Source organism: Rissa tridactyla, chromosome 3 (genome assembly GCF_028500815.1).
Source record: "Rissa tridactyla isolate bRisTri1 chromosome 3, bRisTri1.patW.cur.20221130, whole genome shotgun sequence".
NCBI lineage: Eukaryota > Metazoa > Chordata > Aves > Charadriiformes > Laridae > Rissa > Rissa tridactyla.
The window spans coordinates 72,918,318-72,938,711 of NC_071468.1; the positions used below are offsets into that span (position 1 = coordinate 72,918,318).

Consider the following 20,394-nt stretch of genomic DNA (forward strand, 5'->3'; position numbering starts at 1 on the left):
TAACATCCTCCAGATCACAAGGTCCCTCAAGATTTGGTTCCCTCGGTACTTGTATGGAAGGGCACAAAGACCCTTACAGTAGGGCCACTGCACACTTGATTCCCACAGCTGTTTTCAGCAGAGAAAGTTTTACCATCTACTTGAACTAATGTCTCCAGGTTTTTCTTTTATTTATTTTCTTTGACATCTGTAGCATGCTGTCTATGATGGCTTGAGTCCTCAGGTGTGGCTCTACTGCGCACAACCAGGTGAAACCGATTCTCTGTGATTCAGGTTTAGGACTATGCATTTTAATAATGACTGTTAGGGCAAGCTTTCTTCTTGATTCAAATTTACCTCTTTCTACACAAAGCTGATCTTAATTCAGCTAAAACAGATCTGAAAACCGTTATTGTGGAAAAGAATGTCTGTAAAATAGCCTGAAGAATGTCTGTAAAATAGCCTGTAAAATGTCTGTAAAATAGACGTGTCTGTTGGTGGTTAAAAAGTTCTAGTTCACATTAATTTCTTTCAATTGCTTCTTGAAAGTTTTTCTTACACACACACTGGAGTAAGTTGCAGGAGCTCGCATACCAGGTGGATTTTTCAAACGATCATGGCTCTATTTATAATGACACTTGGCACCTCTAACTGACATTATGTTTTAAGTCTAATAAATAACCAGAAACACAGTGCATCAAAGCCAAGTGACGATGCCAAAATATTGTCATTATTGCCAGTGACATGACTGATACTGACATATGAAATAACCTTTTTTATAATGTGTTAACTTCTTCTTCAGATGATGTCTTCCATTTGGGGGATGTTCATCACCACCTTCTATCTTTTACGATAAGAACAGAGCTGTAAAATAGCCACTCTCTGTTTGGATACCAATCCCTTTTGCAATGATGTTGGCATAGCTGCACCTTCTTTTTCCTGCTTTTTTTTCTTTCCTGTCTTCCCTAACAGTACAAGTTACTCAGTGCTCATTGGAGCACTTTGTTGTCCTACGCAGTACAGTAAGCAGCTTCATCTGTCCTATAAGAAACTCAGTGGAGTTTCAACATCGTTACATATCACCAAAATCTAAGGACTCTGATTAATCTCCTGGTGCATTTCTCTTCACGTATCCAATTTTCACACCTTTCCAGGAGGGCTGACCATGTGTAAGTTCTCAGTAATTTCCAGTCATGAATATATTTAGCTTTCTCTTACAGAGAAACAGGAGAGGCAGAAGTCTGGGAGTCACAGAATTAGCCTTTTATGAGAATATCTCCTCTTACCTCTTCATATTTCTTCAGTTTAACATCACCACATCCTCAAGGATCAAGACCTGCTCACACAGTGCAGCCTTGTGTTCTTTGAGTAGGACCTTGCCAGCTTTGTGCTTTCCTCAGTTTTTCTGCTGACATAGTCTTTGTTATCTTAACAGACATATCACTCTATAATTTTTGAGTCAGCTGCTTAAGGCACAAAGAATTATCCTCTACCTGAATCTACTAAAACAAAATTAGTGTTGATGATAAACCACAGTCAGTTGACAGAGACTTCCTCTTGCCTATCCCAGTCAAAGACGGCTCTTGGCTTTAGCGACAGCATCACCAGGCTTGACACTGTTATTTCTTTTCACAGAAGCAACCTGAGAAGGGACCATTGGTCCTACTTCTTCCCACCATTCAAGGTTGGCATTAAATAATTAATACAGGCATCAAAAATGAAGGAAAAATGACACATTTAGAAATACCTTTAAAAGTCCTTGTATAGTTAATCATATGGTATCGCTGCAGTAAGTTTAGGTGGTCACTAAAGGCCTGGTGAGGTGTCATCAGGAAGAGGGTTTGACCTTACTGTAGCTCAGTTGTCAGGCCTGCATGCAGTACTCATACTGCCACCAAAATCAAGCTTTTCCACTCCTCACTTCTGGGTTGCTCCTCATTTTTTTCAGGTCTTTTCTCCAGGGAATGCTTTCTGAAATGCCTACCTATTGATGGAAGCAACATAAGAAAAGATGATGACAAAGTGACTAGAGCTGCAAGTGCCCTCTTGCTCCTGTGTTTGCACAGTTGTGGTTTGGCTCAGATCATAGACTCCTGCAGCCTCAAAGAAGTATGTATGTTTCTGGGGCATGAGAAGCAAAAAAAAAGAAGGGTTAGCAATAAAATGGATTTTAGAAGACAGGCCTATATACACAGGGGTTGGACAGTGACTAAAAACTTATGACTGTTGCTCTACAGGCTATGCAAGTATAAGAATTGTGAATTCTTATCTGATTTACACTTTTTTTTTTTTAAATTTGCAAGACTGGCATCTCAGATGGCAAAGCGAAACAAGAAAGTGCTCTGGGAAATACACTCCCACAGAGGGTAAACAAAACAAAATACAAGTGCCCTCTTAAACACAGGATTTGCGTTTTCTTAGCAGAATAAACTGTCTGCCTTGACTCTCTGTGCTCTCACTGAAGTGGAGGTCATGGCTAGTGACAACTGGGAGCTGTTCCTGGAGGCTCTCTTGCCTTTTTAGGTTATGAGGGTCTCTGTGTGTTTAGGATAATATGATTGACAGCTCCACTCCGGCCCCAATTAGCACCCTATAATTTATTAGCTTCTGCTTTCAGATTATGCGCTAACTTCACAAATATTTCAACCACGGAAACAGCAGCTATCAAGTGTCTCTTTCCTGATCCAGCTCACTGGGACTGCGGTTAACTACAAGGAGGGAGCTGTGCAGGTCTGTCAAGAGAGAATAATCATTTGTGTCTCTGTGCAACTGGGGCTGTTGCAGCTCTTTAGAACTCCACTTGTGGAAAAAAATGAGATGTTCCACTGGATCAGGGATTAGGGCTTTGTTCCTACTATAGGGGTATGGTGCAGGATTGGGGCCAATGCCCTGGCTCTTCCAGAGAGGGCCTATGTTTGCCCAATTCTGTTTATCGTACAAATACTGATGCTTCAACTACATGCAAACAGCATTGATGGGGAAGTTTGTGTCCCTCCTAATGACGTTCCTTTGCTCCTCTTTCCTGCACCCTGGGGCCAGTGTGGCAAGTGCAGGAAGGAAGAGACTGGGTGAGGCAGGAGAACAGAGATGGGATGAGATGCAGGGTCAGGGATGGGGCCAGAAGTTGAGGACAGGAGAAGCGAAGAAGTTGTGTGGGGTGGGGAGGGGTTTCTGAACGAGGAGAGCTCCTTGCAGCCGTGCCTTGGCCAGGTGGGAATGTGCCATGCAGTGGAGGAGACGGGGCACCCTCAGTAACATCCAGCGTGGTGTTACATCTCCTAATGGGACAGCTCTCCCGTTTGTATTTATCCTGCCTTTACCGTGAATGCAAATAACCAACCGACACATCCCTAAAGAAAAGCTCCAGTCCTTGGTCAGCCTGTGTTTTTGTGAGCTGCAGCTGAGCACGGCAAAGGGAGGTGCCTGTGCATGAGAGTGGGGCCCAGGGGTGCACACCCCCACAGCCCTGCACCCCTTCTTCTCCCGCAGAGAGGGCAGGGGCAGGAGGAGGGGGACACGGTGCCCTGGTGCCTCTCTGTTACAATTTGCGCTCATGGGTTTGTTTGGTGCACGATTCACAGGTTACGCCTGGCTATGGAGGTAGTAGAAGGTGCACTGCAAAGGTCACTAACTCCTCCTGTGCGACCAGAGATCCACACGAACAGGGGGGACCCTGATAGCCTGAGCTGCTTGACAGTGCAGTTGGTTTACAGAAGAGTCTAACCATGCTGGGAACTAAATTAACACTTCAGTTCACAAGGGTATAGCCCCAAGTCTTGAGGGTTGACTGAAGTAAAGTCTTTTCTTTCTTTTCTTTTTCTATTTTCCATTTCCTTTCTTAATTTTTACTTTTCTTTTCCCCCTTTTTTCTTTTCCTTTTTCTCTTTTCCTTTTTTTTTTCTTTTAACTGTCCCCTATTCCCATTTCCCTGTGCAAAAATTGCCTAGCCTACAAAATCAATACCTCACTCCTCCAGATAATCACACTGCAAGTCTCCCTCCTTCCCCTGCTGCAACTGCTCCTCTGGGTGGCAGGCCAGGGAAGCCAGCCAGGACACCACAATCCCCCAGAGGAGCTGGCTCGCCCTTCTGTAATCAAAAGGGCACCTTAATTACAGCCCTTGCCCAGAAAAAGATGTACGAGGACTGCCAGTCAGAGAACCCTGATGCATCCAAAGGCACCAGCAGCATTTTCCTCCCTTCTAGGAAGGGACCAACCTTTAAGCCCTCACTAGAGCTTGTCATGAACCTAAATAAGACTTCAAAGGGAAGGCGAGAAGGGGCAGCAGTCCCTCCTGACCCAAGGAGGAGACAGGGCAGATACGTTTCCCCAGAGACAGGCAGCAGACGGTCCAGGAGAGGCAGAGGATTACTCAGACTCTCTTTCAGCCTCTCTTCTTCCCTCCTCCTTCTCCTTTGCTGGGGGCTCCTATGGAAAACCCACTGGAAAAGGAGGCGGGAAATAAGGAACGTCACCCTAAAGCTCGCCAACATTAGGCTGTAAGTGCAGGGGCACATAAATACGTGTCTAAAGAGGTCTGCGCAGCATTCTTGCAACTGCAGCTGTACTGAAGCAAAACACTCGTTAAAATAAAGCGTAGACTGTGACCACATAGACTGCGACACAAATACTACGTACCGTCCCCACTTCCATTCTTTCCTTGACAGATCGCTGTTGACCTTGAAGTTCATTAAAACGGTATTCCTTAGCGCTTTGCTAAGTTTCAGTTATTTTCAGAACGGGAGATAAATGTCTGTAGTGAATGTGCCCAGAGTTCCCTCTGCAAACTCGTACAACCTGCTCTCACAGCGGATACTCTCGCTATGCCTGGTACTGCTGTGCTTTGCGGCAGATCCCGTCCCTCTGCCTCCTTCCCCGCCTGAATGGGTCAGGAGCTGCGTCTGTTTGTCTGTCCCAGCTGGGCTGGTCTGTTTGTCAGGTGGGCAGTGAGAGAGCCGAGGCCGGTGCCGACCTCCGCACGGCTTTCGGGAAGGGGCACCGGCAGGATCGGCTCTCCAGGCTGCAGGAGCGGGGACTTGCAGCCCTGCTCTTTCCGCGTGTGACAAGCAGGTGACAAAAAAGACATACGTCACATAAAAGAAGGGTTTCTTTTGTATTTCCAGATTCCCTGCAAGCATCCATGATTAAGCAAGTCATAAACTATGATGCAAAGAGGAACAAAACAGACCTGCAAAGTGGCACTGGGGTTGTTTGCACTGTTACCACCCTGGGAGCCGTGGCTCCGGTCCTGGAAAGGCTCATTCCCAAGCCTGTAAGGTAGGTGCTGTGAGCACCTGGAGGCACAATAACACAGAATGAGCAACACTCTGCAAAGGTTAGCCAAAATAGGGCATGTGCTCTTTCAGATTGCAATCCATCCGTAGCAGGAGTATTTAAAAAAAAAAGTTGTTGGCACAACCTCTAACACCTCCAGCCACAATCTGGACTTTGGTGTTTGGATGCTTTCAAAATATGACAACAAAAAAGAGGACCCGGAGAACAAATTCACGTACTCATTGCATAAATTCTCATGCTTGAAAATATTCATAGTCAAAATTAATTGTAAATGCCAATGAAGTAAATGACTGGTTTTACCTACATGAATATTTCCAAACGTATTTGGGTTGTACCGCTGAGCACTCCTAATTATGAATTGCAGAGGAAGGGCGAGGGGAAAGAAAGAAAAAAGAAACAATTGTGGTGAAACACAACCAATGCTAGAGCCAGATTAATCTTTTTTTTAAACAAACCTTTAAAAACAGCCTAAAAAACCCCACAGGCAAATGCTCACAGAATGATCCTGTTATCTCTAAACCTCTGCAGCAATACAGTTAAATGCTATTTTTGGTTACTTTTCTCCTGCAAAGTGCTGCTGCCCTCTTTCTTGATAGATGCCTCAGAACATTTTTGGTTTAACCAGTAATATAAATCCTGGAGTCCTTCCCTTGCCCTTTACAGCTTGTCTGGGCTCTGGCTAAGCAGAGTCTGAGCGCGAAATGCTCGGGGGTATGTCTGGCCGAAGGGATGACGGCAAGTCACCTCCAGCCATTTGCCGAGCTCTGGCCGGGGATCGCTGGCACACATCGCTCCTTGCCAGCTTCTCACGCTATTTACTCACACTGCTTTGTCGTGTTCATACTACTAGGATTCCTATTCTTTCCCCGAAATGGAGTTATTGCCGAGCTGAAACCTAGGAGAAGTGAGTTTGTGTTGTTCATAACTCCATTTCTGACACGTGATGAACATTATGCCAGATTACGTGAGGGTTGTTGAAAGGTAAAAACTCGCACCACAGCACAAAATTCCATTTTCCACTGCTTCTCCTAGTGTCAGAGGGGTAATGTTAGGACTCTCCTCTTACGTGCATTGAACTTTGTCAGCTTTCAACACCACCACATTAAGAAAAAAAACCCAGAACAAACCAAAACACACTAGTGTTGGCATGAGATGTTTTGCCTGTAAAAAAGTCAGCTTTTAAGTATAGGGCGAAATTTCCATTTCTGCACTGTTTCATTACTTATTCATCACCCTATAATGGCATCTTAATTTACCAGTGCAATAGCAAAGCCGGATGCTACAGTCCCCTCTTCTATCAGCTTTATGAGGAAACATCTGTTATTACGGAGCAGCACCCTCACCTTAACCCATCTCACAGACACTGTTCACTAAAATGCAGCACTGCAACAATCTTGCATTTTCTTATCTTTTGTATATACCACTGTAGTTTTTACTCAGTAAGAAAATATTTTCAACTGCTAGGATTTCTATTTATCTTTAATGCAAAGTAATAAAATAACTCACTTCATCCACGACAGGTATTTTTTCCTATTTCATCCTGAAGTTTCCAGTTTGCCTCATTTCTCTTATTTAGCTTTAATTCTTCATAAAAGCACACAGGGTGAAAGAAGGAGATACCTTTAATGCAGCTTTCCTACTGTTAAATAGATATCTTATTCCCCCTTTCAAAAAACCAAAGCAAAATGACTATTAAAGTGACAAAATGACAGCAACAAGTAGACGAAGAGAAATGTTAGAGGCAACTCAGACCTATTGTCCACCACGTGCCTTTCCTTCTGGTGTTCCCCTTAAAGGCTGTCGGGTTGAGGGTGAGCCGTTCTTCACGGGTTTCCTTTCTCCCCCTGCTTTAAGAGGGTTTTATTTTCACCAGAAAATGTTTCTTGTAAAAAAAAAAAAAAGAAAAAAGAAAAAACCACAAAAACAACACAAAAAACACAATCAAACCACCGTTACATATCCAATGCAAATGTTGTGCCAGACTTTGAGAAGTGCCACCTTGGTTTTCGTCTTTCTGGGGTTTGAGCAGTTGTGTGTGGAACAGCTGCATCTCTGTAAGCCCAGGGCAGGTGGCCCCGGCCACACACTTGCCACTCACAACCACAAAACTGAAAAATCAGAGCAGTTCCTTGGTAGTCTGAAAACGTTCGTGAGTTCCAGTTTCTTCTCCTTTTACTTTTCTATACTGCAAAGTAAAAATCCAGTTCAAAACTGCTAAGTAGCTTTCCCATGTTTGCGTTCGAGAAATAACTTTCGCTGCCGTAAAAAAATATTCACACCACTAAAAAAAAACAACCCCATGATTTCCTCTGCCCCCTGTACAAAGGCCAGTGGTTTTGCATCACCATCCATGACGTCATTTGACTCTTTTAGAGTGGTCTGGCTCCAGTTCTGGGTGTGGGGTCTGCTTAAATAGAAGTTCATCGTCTTTGGCTCTCCTCTTGCAACGGAAGGATTTTCCTCTCCAAAATAAGTCTAAAGTTCCGTCCTTGCAATGCCGGGTCCTTTTAAGTCCCGTTGTCTTTCCCCGAGCTGCAGGGCCACGGTGGGCTTGGAAAAGGGCAAGGGGGGATCTGAGAGTCTTTGAGTCAGCACATCAGCTCAGAAGGGATCCACCACAGAAGGAGTAACGGCGAGCTGCAAACCAAGATCAGAAGCTGTTACAAACCGACCCGATTTCAGCTCTGAATGCCACCATGTCTAACAGGCAGAGATCTACAGGGGAGAGCCAGGGGAAGAAGAGTGAAGGACAGCTCTAAAACCAGTATAGATCCTTGCTTTTATCCTGAGGCTGCAAACCTGAGAACGGAGAGAAGAAAAAAAAAAGGGAAGAAGAAAAATAGGTACAGGCGTTTAAGGACAGAGAAAGACAAACTGCATTTCTGCCAGCTGAGATCAGAGAATCAGTCTAAAGCATGGGCTCCTCAGAGCTGGCAGGAGGCCGAGAAGCAAGGAGAAGAGCCCAAGCTCTGGAGTCCAGACTCCAGAGGGGTCTCCAAGACTGGAGACAGGCACATGACCCTCCTGCCTAAAGGGAGGCCACCAAAAGGAGCCATTCCTGGCTGTGATAACCCAACTTCAGCACGGAGAACTGCTGCCAGAGTGGGCTTTCCTTGCCTCCACAACCACTGCCTCAGGAACTGCCACCGCTGACTATGCCTGTGTCACCTTTTTGTCATTGCTAAGGCCACATAGCCTTACTTCCAGGCACAGGGTACCACTACCAGGGGAAAAACATTGCCCTTTTTGCTCAGCAAATGCAATCGTGCTTCCCTCTCAAAAACTGGCAGGAAAAAAATAAATAAGGAGAGGAGGTAGCTCCTGAACCTGCCCGGGGTCTAGAAATGATCTGCTCTGCGGTGGCTGCCCTTGGGGCGGCCCACGGAGGGAGTGAGGCAGTGACCTTTGGGCTGGCTCCGTCCTGCTCCCAGCTCTCGCTACCCAAGGCAAGAGCAGGGCCAGGGCCAGGACAACAGTATTTCAAAGCAACCTGTGCCCTCAGGGTGTCAGAAATTCCAAGGATGTTGGGAGGTGTGTGTGATGTGTTGCCCTTCCCATCGTCCCTATCCCCTTCCTCACTTGCCTGGCCTGAGAACCCCAAGAAGAGCATCCAGGGCAGAGCGTGGGTGTCTCCCATGGGGCTTCCACCCCCCAGATTTATTCCCCCACAGCAGCGCCCCAGCTGCCCCGCCACTGGGGGGTCCTTCCCTACTACTATGGATGGTGTGAGGGAGTCAGGGGACAGGGGTGCAGCTGAGCCGGGGTCCCGGCAGGGCCGAGGGCAGCTCTTTACCTGCGTCCACATTGAGGCCGAGGCTCTGTGCCATGTCCCCTGCTGCATTGGGGAAGGGTCCCGGCGTCGTCCAGGCCGCAGCGGCGCCCGCCTCACTCTTGCCCAGTTCGCAGGGGGGGCTGACCGGGGTGGGCACGGAGGCGGGGGTGAGGCGGTGAGGGCGGACGGAGGCGGTGGGCACCAGGAGCGAGCCGTAGCGGGGGTCGAAGTGGGGCCCGTAGACCTCGTGCATGGCGGCGGGGCGGGGGTAGGCGGTGCTCTGTGTCCCGATGTAAGGGTGGTGGTGGTGGTGGTGGTGGTGGTGGTGGGCATGGTGCCAGGGCTCGGGGCCGCCCTGGTGCAGGTGGCCGTGCAGCGAGGCGGGCGCGTAGGGGTCGGCGGCGGCGGCGGCGAAGGGCAGCTCACTGTGGGCGGCAGCTGCCAGGGGGCTGCTGAGGGTGGCGGGGACCGAGGAGGGCTGGTACGTGCTGTTCCAGAAGGACGGCGGGAAGCTGCGCTGGCTCATCGGGAAGGAGCCGTCTGGGCGAAGGGAGTGGGAGGGAAAGGCAGCAATGAGCACACCCGGCGAGCCCTGTTCTCCTTTCCCTAGCGCTCTGCCCCTCCCCAGATACCCCCCAAAACAGCCCTCACATTCCCTTCATCCCCCCCCAAAACTGCCAGACACAAGAAATTGCTCCCAACGAGTACAGATTCCTCCCCAGCTAAACAATCCAACACACCTAGCCCAGGGCTTATCCAGGAAACTGGAACTATTTGCTCTTGGTTTCTCTTAGTATGTACTTGGAGAAAAGGCTGTTACCTAAGGCGAGGGAAGCATCTCTTTTCTTCAGTACTGGAAACTGAGAAAACTGAAAGCTATTATGCACCGCTGTGATTTCCAGGGTTGGATTTGTCTTGTTTGTTTTTGTAGTAATCTCCCTGTCTAAGCATTTACACCCAGCACCTCGGAGATGCCTGACCCTGCCAGGGAAGCGGCTGCTGCCTCAGCACGGTTTCAAAGCGGGCAGGAACAGCATGAGATGCAACTAAGGGCCAACTTGAATTTTATAAATATCTGCAGGCAACTCTGCATCTATTACACTGGACTTACGCCTGTTTCTTGGGTATGTCATTGACATATTTGGGAAGATCTCTGCAGATCTTTGGAGACTGGCAGGGCGAAGTACAAGGATCCTACGTTTTTTTGACCTAGTAAGCAACATGCAAGGTGGACTAGTGATTATTAATAGCACAGACAGATGTTATGCATTATTAATTGGGAATGCATACTGTTCCCGAGACAAATAAAAACATGATCGTGATGCATGTTTGCCAGGGAGGTATGTCAGCTCTGCGCCCTAGCATTACTCAGGAGAAGCAGTTCATGACGAGCAAAGAACTCTCTCTCCTGCCATCCATTCCAGCACTGAATATCTTTCGCCCGTGAAATATTTAAACTACTATTTAATTCTTAGAAACAACTGACAGCAATTCACAGGGGGGCTGGGAAACCATCTCTTGCCTGAGCAGGTGGCCCCACGAGGGAAGTTCCCCAAAACTGCCCCAAAAGAAATGCCTGCCCTAACTGTCCGGCAGGTGGAAGGTGGGGAAGGATACTCCCATCTGCCCCAGGTACCCCCACGGGCCTGTCCAGGGTGAATGGAGCATGGCTGTGGAGAGCTGCACATCAGCCGGGGCCTTGGCCTTGCCGGCACAGTGCCCCTGCTGTGGGCAGGTCTGAAAGCCCTCATTTTCAGAAATTTAGGGTCCTTTTCTCTGCTCCAGCAGTAACCAGGGTGGTGATAAACGTAGGGCGAGATACAGAGACATGCACAATCTGTTTTTTAGCGGTGGGAAGCCGGTAAGCTGGTTCTCACGTTTGGTTTTTCCTTTGTTTCCATCTTCAATTACCACCGCGCTAAACTTCACACTGCCCCAGTGGGGTCAGCAGGGGAGATGCTTGCCAGAGCCACAGTGAAGGGGTTCCTCAGCGGCTTGTTTAGTTGCAGCCCCCCCCAGGTAAATCATCCGCGCCGTAAATGGGATTCAGTTCCCCGGGCCACCTCCCGGGCCGCTTGCCCCCGGGCCACCGCAGCCCGACGTCAACTGAAGGGAGTTTTCCTGTTCTTTTTTTTCCCCTAAAAGTGTCAGCCCCGGGGACAGCCGGCTCCCGGGCACCCGCGGCCAGCGGAGGGGAGCAGGGTGCCCCGGGACGGGACCCTGCCGTCCTGCGCACCCCCCCGCCCCGCGCCCCGCTCCGCGCTCACCCCGCCAGGAGCCGGCGTTCCGCGCCGCCTTGGCGCTGCCGAGCGAGAAGCTGCTGGGCTGGCTGAGCGCCCGGCTGAAGTGCTCGTCCACCACGGCGCTGATGTCCCCCTGGAAGTAGGTGAAGAGGACGCAGCGGGAGTTGATGTACTCGGCCTCGGGGGGTCGCTCCTTCTCGGGGCTGCAGTCCTCCTCCTTGATGCTGGCCGCGGGGTGGCTGGGGAAGGAGCTGCTGGCGCCGGCGCTGCTGCCGCTCTCCGGGGCCTCTTGCATTTTGGAGTAAAAGGCGAGTTTCTGGAGGAAAGGGAAAGAAGGACGGAAGGAAGAAAACAGAGCCGGTCACGCAGCGCAGTGCAGCGAGGTGCGCTGGCTCTCCCTGTGCCAGCCGGGATGCAGCGCCGAGCCCGCTCCCGCGATCTTTCCCAGAGGATGCAAAAGCCTGGTCCCCGCTGTCCCCCCAGCAGCACCCCCCAGCCCGTGTCTGCGTGTCTGCCCCACCCCGGGGAGGCAGAGCAGGGGCGGCAAATAGGGCCGGGGGCCCGACACCCCGGGATGGAGCCAGACAGCCTCCGTGCGGGGCCAGCGGCAGGTCACACGCGCGGGTCGCCACACGAAGTGCCGCACAAGAAGGCACTTTGCAGGCCGGGTCCTTGCCGGGGGAGAGGCGCGGCCGCCAAGGGGCTGAAATGCGGGGAGTGAGGCGGAGGGGGTGCGGGGGGTCGGTGGCCGGCCACCCCCGGCGCAGCGCCGGCAGCGGGGGAAAGGCGAGCGCCGCTCGGTCCCCGGCTTGCAAAGTTTGTCCCCAAAACTGTCCTGTAACCCACAGCGGCGAGGAGGAGGAAGTGGGGGAGGGAAAACAAAACTGGCAGCCTCAAACACATTTCAGGGTAAAAAAAAGCATTTCCCTGGCCAGCGAGAAGCTCCAGGTATTTCCTACAAGATGATTCTGTTTTTACTGGATTCCGCTGGGTGGGAAAACAGCGGGCGTGGAGAAGTTCGCTGGATGTTTCCCATCTTCTCTTTATCGGCGTTAGAGTGTCCGCAACTGCGGGGAGTTTCTTAGAAATGAGCGCTGGGACGCGGAGTCCGGGCTCGGCCGCTGCGGGCAGAGCCGCGGGGCGGGCGGCGGGGGAAGCATCGAGGGGACGAGTCACAGCCTTGGGCCAAGATACGCGAGATATTTAATAATGTCACTCCTTCGTGACGACCGCCTTTCCCGCTTGGCTCCCGGCTCGGCCATTGAGCTAATGATCATCCCCCTAAATAATGTCACGAAGCCGTGTGCGGGGGGTGGAGTGGGGGAGGTGGTGTTGGTGGTGGGGGGGAAGGCAAGGTAGGGGGAGACATCATTTGCTATTTGTAACGGGAATTCCGGTCCCGCTGCCAGGCGCTGGAGGTGGCACACGGGCCACCACGCCGGGGGCTGCGCGGAGCGGGACCGCTCGCTCCGGCCCTGCACGGCGGGGGTCTGCCGCCTTTACCCATCCCCTTTTTCATTTTGCCGGGGTAGAGAAGGAATTCGTTTCCGGAAGGAATAAGGGGGAGGAAAAAAAAAGAAAAAAGAAAAAAAAGAGAAACCCAGAGGGCGAAAGAGAAAGCGGTGTGCAGCAGGTGCAGCCCGGGGAAACGAGCGCTGCCCCACGCGGGAGAGTGCGTGTCCCGGGGCGGGCGATTCCCCGCGCAGGACGGGCCGTGCGTGCAGCCAAACATCCCCGCGGCCGCCGGGATCCTTTTATCGAAATCTGGGGATGAATCGACAGCCGCGACAGAGCAGCGCGGTGGCGGCGGGACGTGACTCCCGGCCACGAAGCACCCGCGGGTCCCGCAGGCGGCCGCCGCCGCCGGGAGCCCGGTGGGGCCGGGGGCCGGGCCGGCGTCCCGCCGCCGAGCGGGCCCCGGGAGCAGGGAGCATCTCCGCAGCCCCGCCGCTCCCCTCGGGGCCGGGGCTTCCTCCCCCACCGCCAAAGCGGGGAAACCCCGCAGCCTCCCGAAGCTCTCGCCCCCCCCCCCACCCCGCACCCCGCCACGTCCAGACCGTGACTCCGGAGCCCCCCTCCCGCGGCGGCGGCCGGGATGCCGGCGGGCAGGGGGGAGCGATGCCCCGGGCAGCCCGGCCCCGCCGCTCCCGGCGGTACCCCTGCAAACCGCGGGCATCGCCGCCCCGAGCCGCCGCGATGGGATGGAGCCCGTCCCGGCAAAGGGGGGGGAAAAAAAAGAAAAAAAGAAAAAAAGAAAAGAAATCCCTAAAAAGCCACCGCAGGGTTAAAATCTCCCTGTCGCTGCCGAGGCAGCCCGCAGCCCGTCGGTCGCCGCCGGGGTACGTACCCTGCCGAGCCCCGCGCCAAGGTGGGATGCGGTTCTGCTCCGCTCACCATCGCAGGCTCCCAGATCTTCTCCCCCCCACCCTTTCCCCTCCCCTTCTCCTTTTCCCTTTTTCCTTTTGGTAAGGCCCCAGACGGCCATCCTCCAGACGACACCCCTCCCACCCCCCGCCGCTCCGCCGCTGCCCCCCGCGCGTACCTGGTGGTAGGGGCTGTAGGCTGCTGCAAAGTAGGGCTGGGGGGGACCGTAGACTGGGTACATAACATCCAAACAGCTCATGGCTGGCCGCCGCCGGGAATTGGGTTTTTTCTCATCAACTCGGGGTTCTGCAAAGCGGAGCAGTGCTTCGCGGGAGGGAGGTTCCCGGGGGTTAAGAGGCACCACTCGTTGGTGGGAGGAGTGAGGGGGGGATGAGACCGCGCTGGGCTGAGATGACCCCCCCCACCTTTCCCTCCCTGCCCTCCTTCCCTGACTCCTTCCCTATAGCGCGGCTCCCTCCCGCAAATGCGCCGGGGCCGGAGGGGCTCCATGGGCTTCCGGGGGGTGGGTTTCAGCCCCGACCCCATGCCCGGCGAGGGGCAGGGGTGGGGGGAGGCGGGGAGAGCCCCATTCTCCAGCCGGGGCTGCCCGGGAGCAGCGGGGGGAGCTCCGGCACCGGCGCCCGCCCCGGCCGCGCAGGGATCCGCCAGCGGCTGCGGAGTGCGGGGGGGGACGGTGGTGTTGCCCGGCGGGGCAGCCCTTTTCCCGCTGAGTTTCATTTAATTTCATTTATTTCATGTGCTCACCGTGCCGGGTGCTGCCCCGCCGCCGGTGCCGGGTCCCGCCGTGTCCCCCGGTCGGGACCGGACAGCCCCCCCCGGCACTCCGCCGCCCCCCGCTGCCGACGGGGGCGAAGAGGGGCTCCGGGAAAGGCAGGGGTCTGGGTAACACCCCCCACCCCCAAATCGCAGCGGGTCCGGCGTCCCCCTGAAAACGCCGCTACCAAAGTTAGAGGAACGGAAAAGTCTGATGAAGCAAAGGAAGAAAAAACAGTTGCTCCCGAGGAGGAATCTCCCCAGAAATTTCGAGTAATTACAGATGCCGGGAATGGCGATGCTTTTGCATTTAATAGAAACTAAAAAAACCGCGGAGGGTAAAGGCACGTGAAATGAAGAACTTGTGGTGACGGTAAACTGGATTTACTCCCGAGCTTTCTCCTGAGTACGACACGCAGAGGCGTGAATAGGTGAATGTATCTTAACTGCTAATTTTGACGGCAACGCATAGGAGGGAGATTAGTTTCTGACACAGAGATGTAAGTTCTCATTTCAATATCGACCCTTTGAAACATTCAGCTTCACGTTATGGGTTACAACTACTGTGAAAAGAGACCCGTTTTAAACTATGTTTTAGGCATTTATAATAAAGCCAAAAAATACAAGAAATCCGAGAGAAAGAATTTTAACTTGGTTTTCAAATGCTGACTGTTTACAAAACTACAGGGAAAAAATCTGAAAAGAATGGACACATTCAATTTTGAAGACCTGGACATTTTTAGTTGAATTTTAGCAGAAAGTCCTCACAATAATTTGCCTCTATTTTGTTTCCCCCAAAATGTAATTTTTGTATTCCAAATGCTAGGAATTGTTCCGAATGCCTGTCCTTCGCCAAAATCGTATTTCAGTGCCTAATGAGCATAAGTTTCAATTTTTTCTGCACCAGGTGCAAGGTTTAAAATTCATATTTAAAACATTTCTTTTCTCCCTCTTCTAGCTGGGTAAATTTGTTTTTCATACTGCAATGCAGCCTGGAGCGCGGTGGCTGTGGGGTTCAGCCCCAGCACCGCTCCCTCCCCCCGTCAGAGGAAATTTTGTGTCGTTGGTTGAAAAGTGAACGAGGGGAAGAACTGTTGGTATTAGGCCTTCAAAAAAAGAAATGTATCTCGTAGTCTATCATTTTATTTCCCCTGAGTAGCAAGCGAATAGCCACGGTACGGGGAAGGACTCGCTCTGTGGCTGGCATCCAAAATTAAGCACTCAGCTAAGGAACGCCCCTCCGCTCCTCACAGCGAGAGACCGAGGGACCTCACTCGGAACGATGGATCTCGATCCTCCTGCGTGTCCCTGCTCCAGAGTGGTAGGGAGCTTTCCCACCAGGCAGAGATCTGTGCCTGTTTCAGAGGTAACAGCACGCTGGGTGATGTACGAAAAAAAGCCCATTTCTCAGAAGGTGACACTGATTTGACTCCAAAGGCACACTGCACCTTCTCGCTGTTCGTACGAGCTCTTCACCAAGGACTTTGTGCAATAGCACAGGTAGGACCTGACACTTGCCATGGCCGAGCATCTGCTTCTTGTGAAGAAAAAAAGAGTGTAATAGCAACACGTGCAACTGGGTGCTGTGATGAAGCAGACAGTTGTGTCCCTCGGAGAATCTCTCCTTGAGGGCTGACTTTAGGGGTTTTGCCTCTCACTCAAGTATATGTAAGGGGAACCAGGTCTGTAATTTGACTGTAAAACTGTCCAACGTAAGACACGAGAAAACTCCAGTGCCTTAACGCAGAGCAATACAAACATTCATGCGAAAGTGCTGGCATTGTTTTGCCTTCTCGGTGCACTCTGTGAAATCAGTCCTGGTATAAGAAATTATCCTGGAAACCAAGGGTCAGAAACTATATTCACTAGTGATCTCACTGCATATTTACAATTATATATAAATAGTTTTTCTTGGTCCTAACTAAAGAATTTTAGGTGGGTTGAGTCACACAAGGAACTACAAAGGCTTGGAAAAAAACAGCTGAGATATCTCTGAGAGAAAATTATGACAGCAATGAAGGAAAGCACACTTTTAGGAAGGACATGGATTAAGAATTGGCTGTGTACCATTAAAACACTGACATGGGCCTACTCCTACGGTCATACACTGGTAATGTTTCACAGCAGCAATGCGAAAAGAAAATCTTGTGGTTAGGAATCAAGAATTATGGGTTCTGATAAACAGCGAGATGCCTCAGAAAACATTCCTATAAAGCAAGTCAAAGTTACCTTCTAACTAAGATGGAACCTTTCACAAAAGAAGAATTGGGCATTACTGTGAACTGCTTGCTGGGCAGGTAAACAGATCGTCAAGCGAAACGTCACCATGCAGAAAGACTAGGACAAAAAAGTCACGGAAACATGATAGCACCAACCACATTTGTTGCTCACCTTCCCTGGAAATCCTACAGCCAGTGCCAACCTGCCAGCACCCGGCGTGCAAAAGTTTGAGCAGCAAACATAATGTTCAATAAAAGGATTAAGCATTTATTAGCCAGAAGGGACCTTTCTGTTTTTTCAATCTGACCACGTATACACCTCATGCTGTTGATAATAGACTTTTTTTTAGAAGCACAGGGGGACTTTTGCTGTTTCCAGAAAGGCATGCTTTCCTGACTGGAAGATACCAGGAGGTGGATGGAGAATCCAGCCCTTGCTGCAGCCGTTTGCTGCTATGCTTTGCTGCCTTCAGTGTTTCTCACTTCCAGCTTGAGTTGGGCTGGTTTCAGCTTCCAGCTGTTGGTTCATGTAATGCCTTACTTCACTTAGCTAAACAGTCCTTTCCTATGTAATATTTTCTCTTCTGAAACTTATTTTATTCCACATTACAATTTTTTCTTCTGCTAAAATAGATGCAGCTCCTTAATTTTCCACTGCAATTTCTCCAGTCCTCAGATAATTTTTACATTACGATCTGTAATTTGACTGTAAAACTGTCCAATGTAAGACATGAGAAAACTCCAGTGCCTTAACGCAGAGCAATACAAACATTCATGCGAAAGTGCTGGCATTGTTTTGCCTTCTCGGTGCACCCTGTGCAATCTTTCAACACTGTTTTAAAAATACTGACAAAAGAATTTGTTATTATTCTGACATCTTTCTTGCTGAAGGTATACACAAAGTAAAATACCTTCTTAGCAACCAACGCTTGTGGCTGGTTGGGTTTTTTTTTTGCCACAACACAATTTTAAAGACACATCATGCTGACGTGCTTTCCCACTGTGATCACCACAGTATTTTCAGAAGCACTACTACAAGTTGGTAAAAACCATGGACTGCTTGGTGGTGTGGAGCTGATGGTGCAGGGCTGTTTCTGGTGTTTCTTCTCGAGCCCTTACAAAGCTGGCTGAGATTGCAGGTAACCAGGCTGAAAGCTTTGGCCATCCCATGTGAGCCTGTGACATCTGCTCATGACCCCTTGTAGAGTCTTCCTTTCCAGGACCCTTTCCATCACCTGTCTTCCTTGGTCCTTGACGTGCAATGCTGCAAACAGCTCCGTTCCTGTGCTGTTTCATCTTGAAAGTGCCAAGAGACTTAGCAAGAGACTCAGATCTTTCCAAATGTCCCACTTCCCACCTTACTCCCCGGTCTTCTTGTCACTATGTTACCTGCAAAATTTATTGGTGTGTCTTTATACCAACTTTCAAGTAACCGATGAACATCTCGCATGGTTCACAAACTAGCTAAAATGAATACTCCTGTATAGTGATCACACACGGTATTCCTATGTAGCTGTATCCATACTCCTTTATAATAAAGATTTTCCATTGACTCTAGTTTCTTGCAATTTTTGTCCATTTGCTGCGTGCATCTTTTATATTGTGCAGTGCCTCTGCCATGAGATGATAACTTCAGTTTCACCAGGCTTCCTATTTCTGCTCTCTATTTTCTTCTGTAATGCCTCAATCTGTCTGTAGAATTCAGCACATACTTAACTTTCAGTTGAATGCAGCGCTCGTGGGTTTACGTGGGTCAAATATGGCTGAAATGAATGAAGATCAATATTGCTGTTCTTCTTTCTTAGCTCATCGGTCTTTGTGCTCCGTCTCCCTAAAAGCTTTTTGTTTTTTTAGGGCTTGGCAACTGTTACCATGGTGTTCCCGGGGATGGTTTTGAGGTGCGGCCTCTGGGTCTGTATTGATGCAGAAGACTTTAGGCTCAAGAGCTCCTGGCTTGGTAGTTTTCACGGGCACTGCATTAACTGAAATTCAAGATAAAAATCAGTACGGTAAAACAGCGCGAGGACACGTATCACTGGCTTCCTTGTCTCCTTTGCTGTCCTGAGGAACCGAGATTTATTTTGTTATTAATTTTTAACCTTGGAGGCTTTGTACAGTTAATTTTAATTTTCTTTTGAGGGCACGGTCGTTTGTTTTTTTTTTTTTTTCTCTTCCTTTTTTCCCCCGTGTCTTGAAGAATTAGCTGTTAGCCGCTAATTAATCACACGTACAGATACTATTTGCTGCACGTTTGTGTATGTGACAACACGTCTCCTCCAGTGACAGGCTCTGCAGCAGCTGGAAGCTACGGGGTGATTTTTTACTCCGTGATGTATTTACAGGGGAGGCGCAGCCCGGCGCTGGGCGCAGCATCTGGCGTGTGTCACTCACCCGTCCCGCCCGACCCTCACGGGCCGCGGGCATCACCTGTCCCTCCTCTACTGATGGCGGCAGATGAAGAGATCATTATGCAGGGCTGGAAGGGAAACCTAGAGCTGTCATGAGGGAATATATTAACTTGTGTGAGAACACACTGGACGCATTGAATTTAGGGCTTGGTTTTGCAATATGAAAGCTCACGGAAGTTTGTTGTGTTTTGTTTTGTTTCGTTTCGTTTGATTTTTTTTCCACAAATAGGCTCGGTTTTGCTGTCAGAGGTAGAAGCAGCAGCTTTTCTGGTGCATGTATTGTGGCACACTGAGATCTGTGCTGAATCACTGCCCACCTTTTCTCCCCCTCTCAGCACCGAACCACCGGGAGGTGGATCTGGCTTGTTCTGAGATTCATTCACCAAGACACTCTACAGATATTTTTGTATTTGTATACAGGATATATAATACATATCTCCCCTGTGCTCAGAGGCAATTTCAGACAAAATGTTCCCTAAAAATCACCCCCAAGCACAAATTAGATTTTTTTTTCCTGTTTTATTTCACTTTCTTTTGTTGCTCTGATGTGAAAGTAGAAACAGGCTGCGTCTGAGCTCTGTTGAAGTTTCTTAAGCACCAGCCCTATGAATATAGGCACTAAACTCTTGATGTAACAGTGATATGTAGATCCTCTGCAATACCCAGTCCCAGTGATTTTGATGGTAGAGTCATGCAGTTGTGTGCTTTGTTTTGAAAAATAAAGTGTTTTTATGTGAAGGTCTTAATTCCTGTAACCTTCTTTTTAATTTTAGAACTGTCTTTCTTTCCACTTTCGAAGGCAATATTTCAGGCAGAGGGAGGTAGGTGGCAGAGAAAGACTGCAGCTTGAGAGAGTGAGCGGCTCCATGCAAGGGAACACAGCGATCAGGTTTTCAATAGAGCACAAACACAGAAGGTGTTGGGTTTTTGTCTGTACACACTTTCATATAATACCGACAATATGAAGCTGCGATGAGGAAAAGAAAGTCTCTCATTTACTTCCATGATTAAGTCTTCCTCAAGTGGAAATATGTATTGCTCAGAATGGGTAATATTATATCATACCGGAGGCACTCACAGGTTCACTTCTGTTTTATTCAATGTGTATTTGGCTAAGCCTCGAGAAAGCGTCACTAGAAAATGTTGACAGAGAATATTTTAAGCAAAATAAGTGCAAAATAAAGTAAAAAGAAAATTCATAGCAAAATACTGGAGGTGGAGCCATGGTACAGGGAATTGTGTTCTCATCGCCTGGAATTGCCCCAATAACGTAGCTCCTGGGTTGAGTGTAAATAGGTGTGATTTCAGGGGCTGGAAAATATCCTGACTTTCTGAAACAG

General features: G+C 49.8%; 1 protein-coding gene across 3 annotated transcripts; it reads right to left on the bottom strand.

Moving 5' to 3' along the window:
• Positions 1 to 6,735: 6,735 nt before the first annotated feature.
• On the bottom strand, positions 6,736 to 14,071 carry VGLL2 (vestigial like family member 2). 3 transcript variants are annotated; one of them, XM_054197337.1, is made up of 4 exons: positions 13,832 to 14,071; positions 11,314 to 11,605; positions 9,068 to 9,586; positions 6,736 to 7,911 (listed from the first exon to the last, which is right to left on the bottom strand). In XM_054197337.1, the coding sequence occupies exons 1-4, from the start codon at positions 13,910 to 13,912 to the stop codon at positions 7,871 to 7,873; spliced, it is 933 nt and encodes a 310-aa protein (XP_054053312.1). In that variant the 5' UTR covers positions 13,913 to 14,071; the 3' UTR covers positions 6,736 to 7,870. The 3 variants fall into 3 exon arrangements, with proteins under 3 accessions (XP_054053312.1, XP_054053311.1, XP_054053313.1); XM_054197336.1 differs by having other exon boundaries at positions 6,736 to 8,073; XM_054197338.1 differs by lacking the exon at positions 13,832 to 14,071 and adding an exon at positions 13,637 to 13,711 and having other exon boundaries at positions 6,736 to 8,073.
• Positions 14,072 to 20,394: the final 6,323 nt, after the last annotated feature.

Bases quoted from the DNA above. Each gene is read 5' to 3' on its own strand.
- VGLL2 (XM_054197336.1), bottom strand. From the start codon at position 13,912: ATGAGCTGTTTGGATGTTATGTACCCAGTCTACGGTCCCCCCCAGCCC. The intron at 11,606-13,831 runs GTACGCGCGGGG...CCTTTCCTCCAG, and splicing joins CCTACAGCCCCTACCACCAG to AAACTCGCCTTTTACTCCAA. The intron at 8,074-9,067 runs GTAAAGAGCTGC...CTCCGTTCTCAG, and splicing joins CGGCCTCAATGTGGACGCAG to GTTTGCAGCCTCAGGATAAA.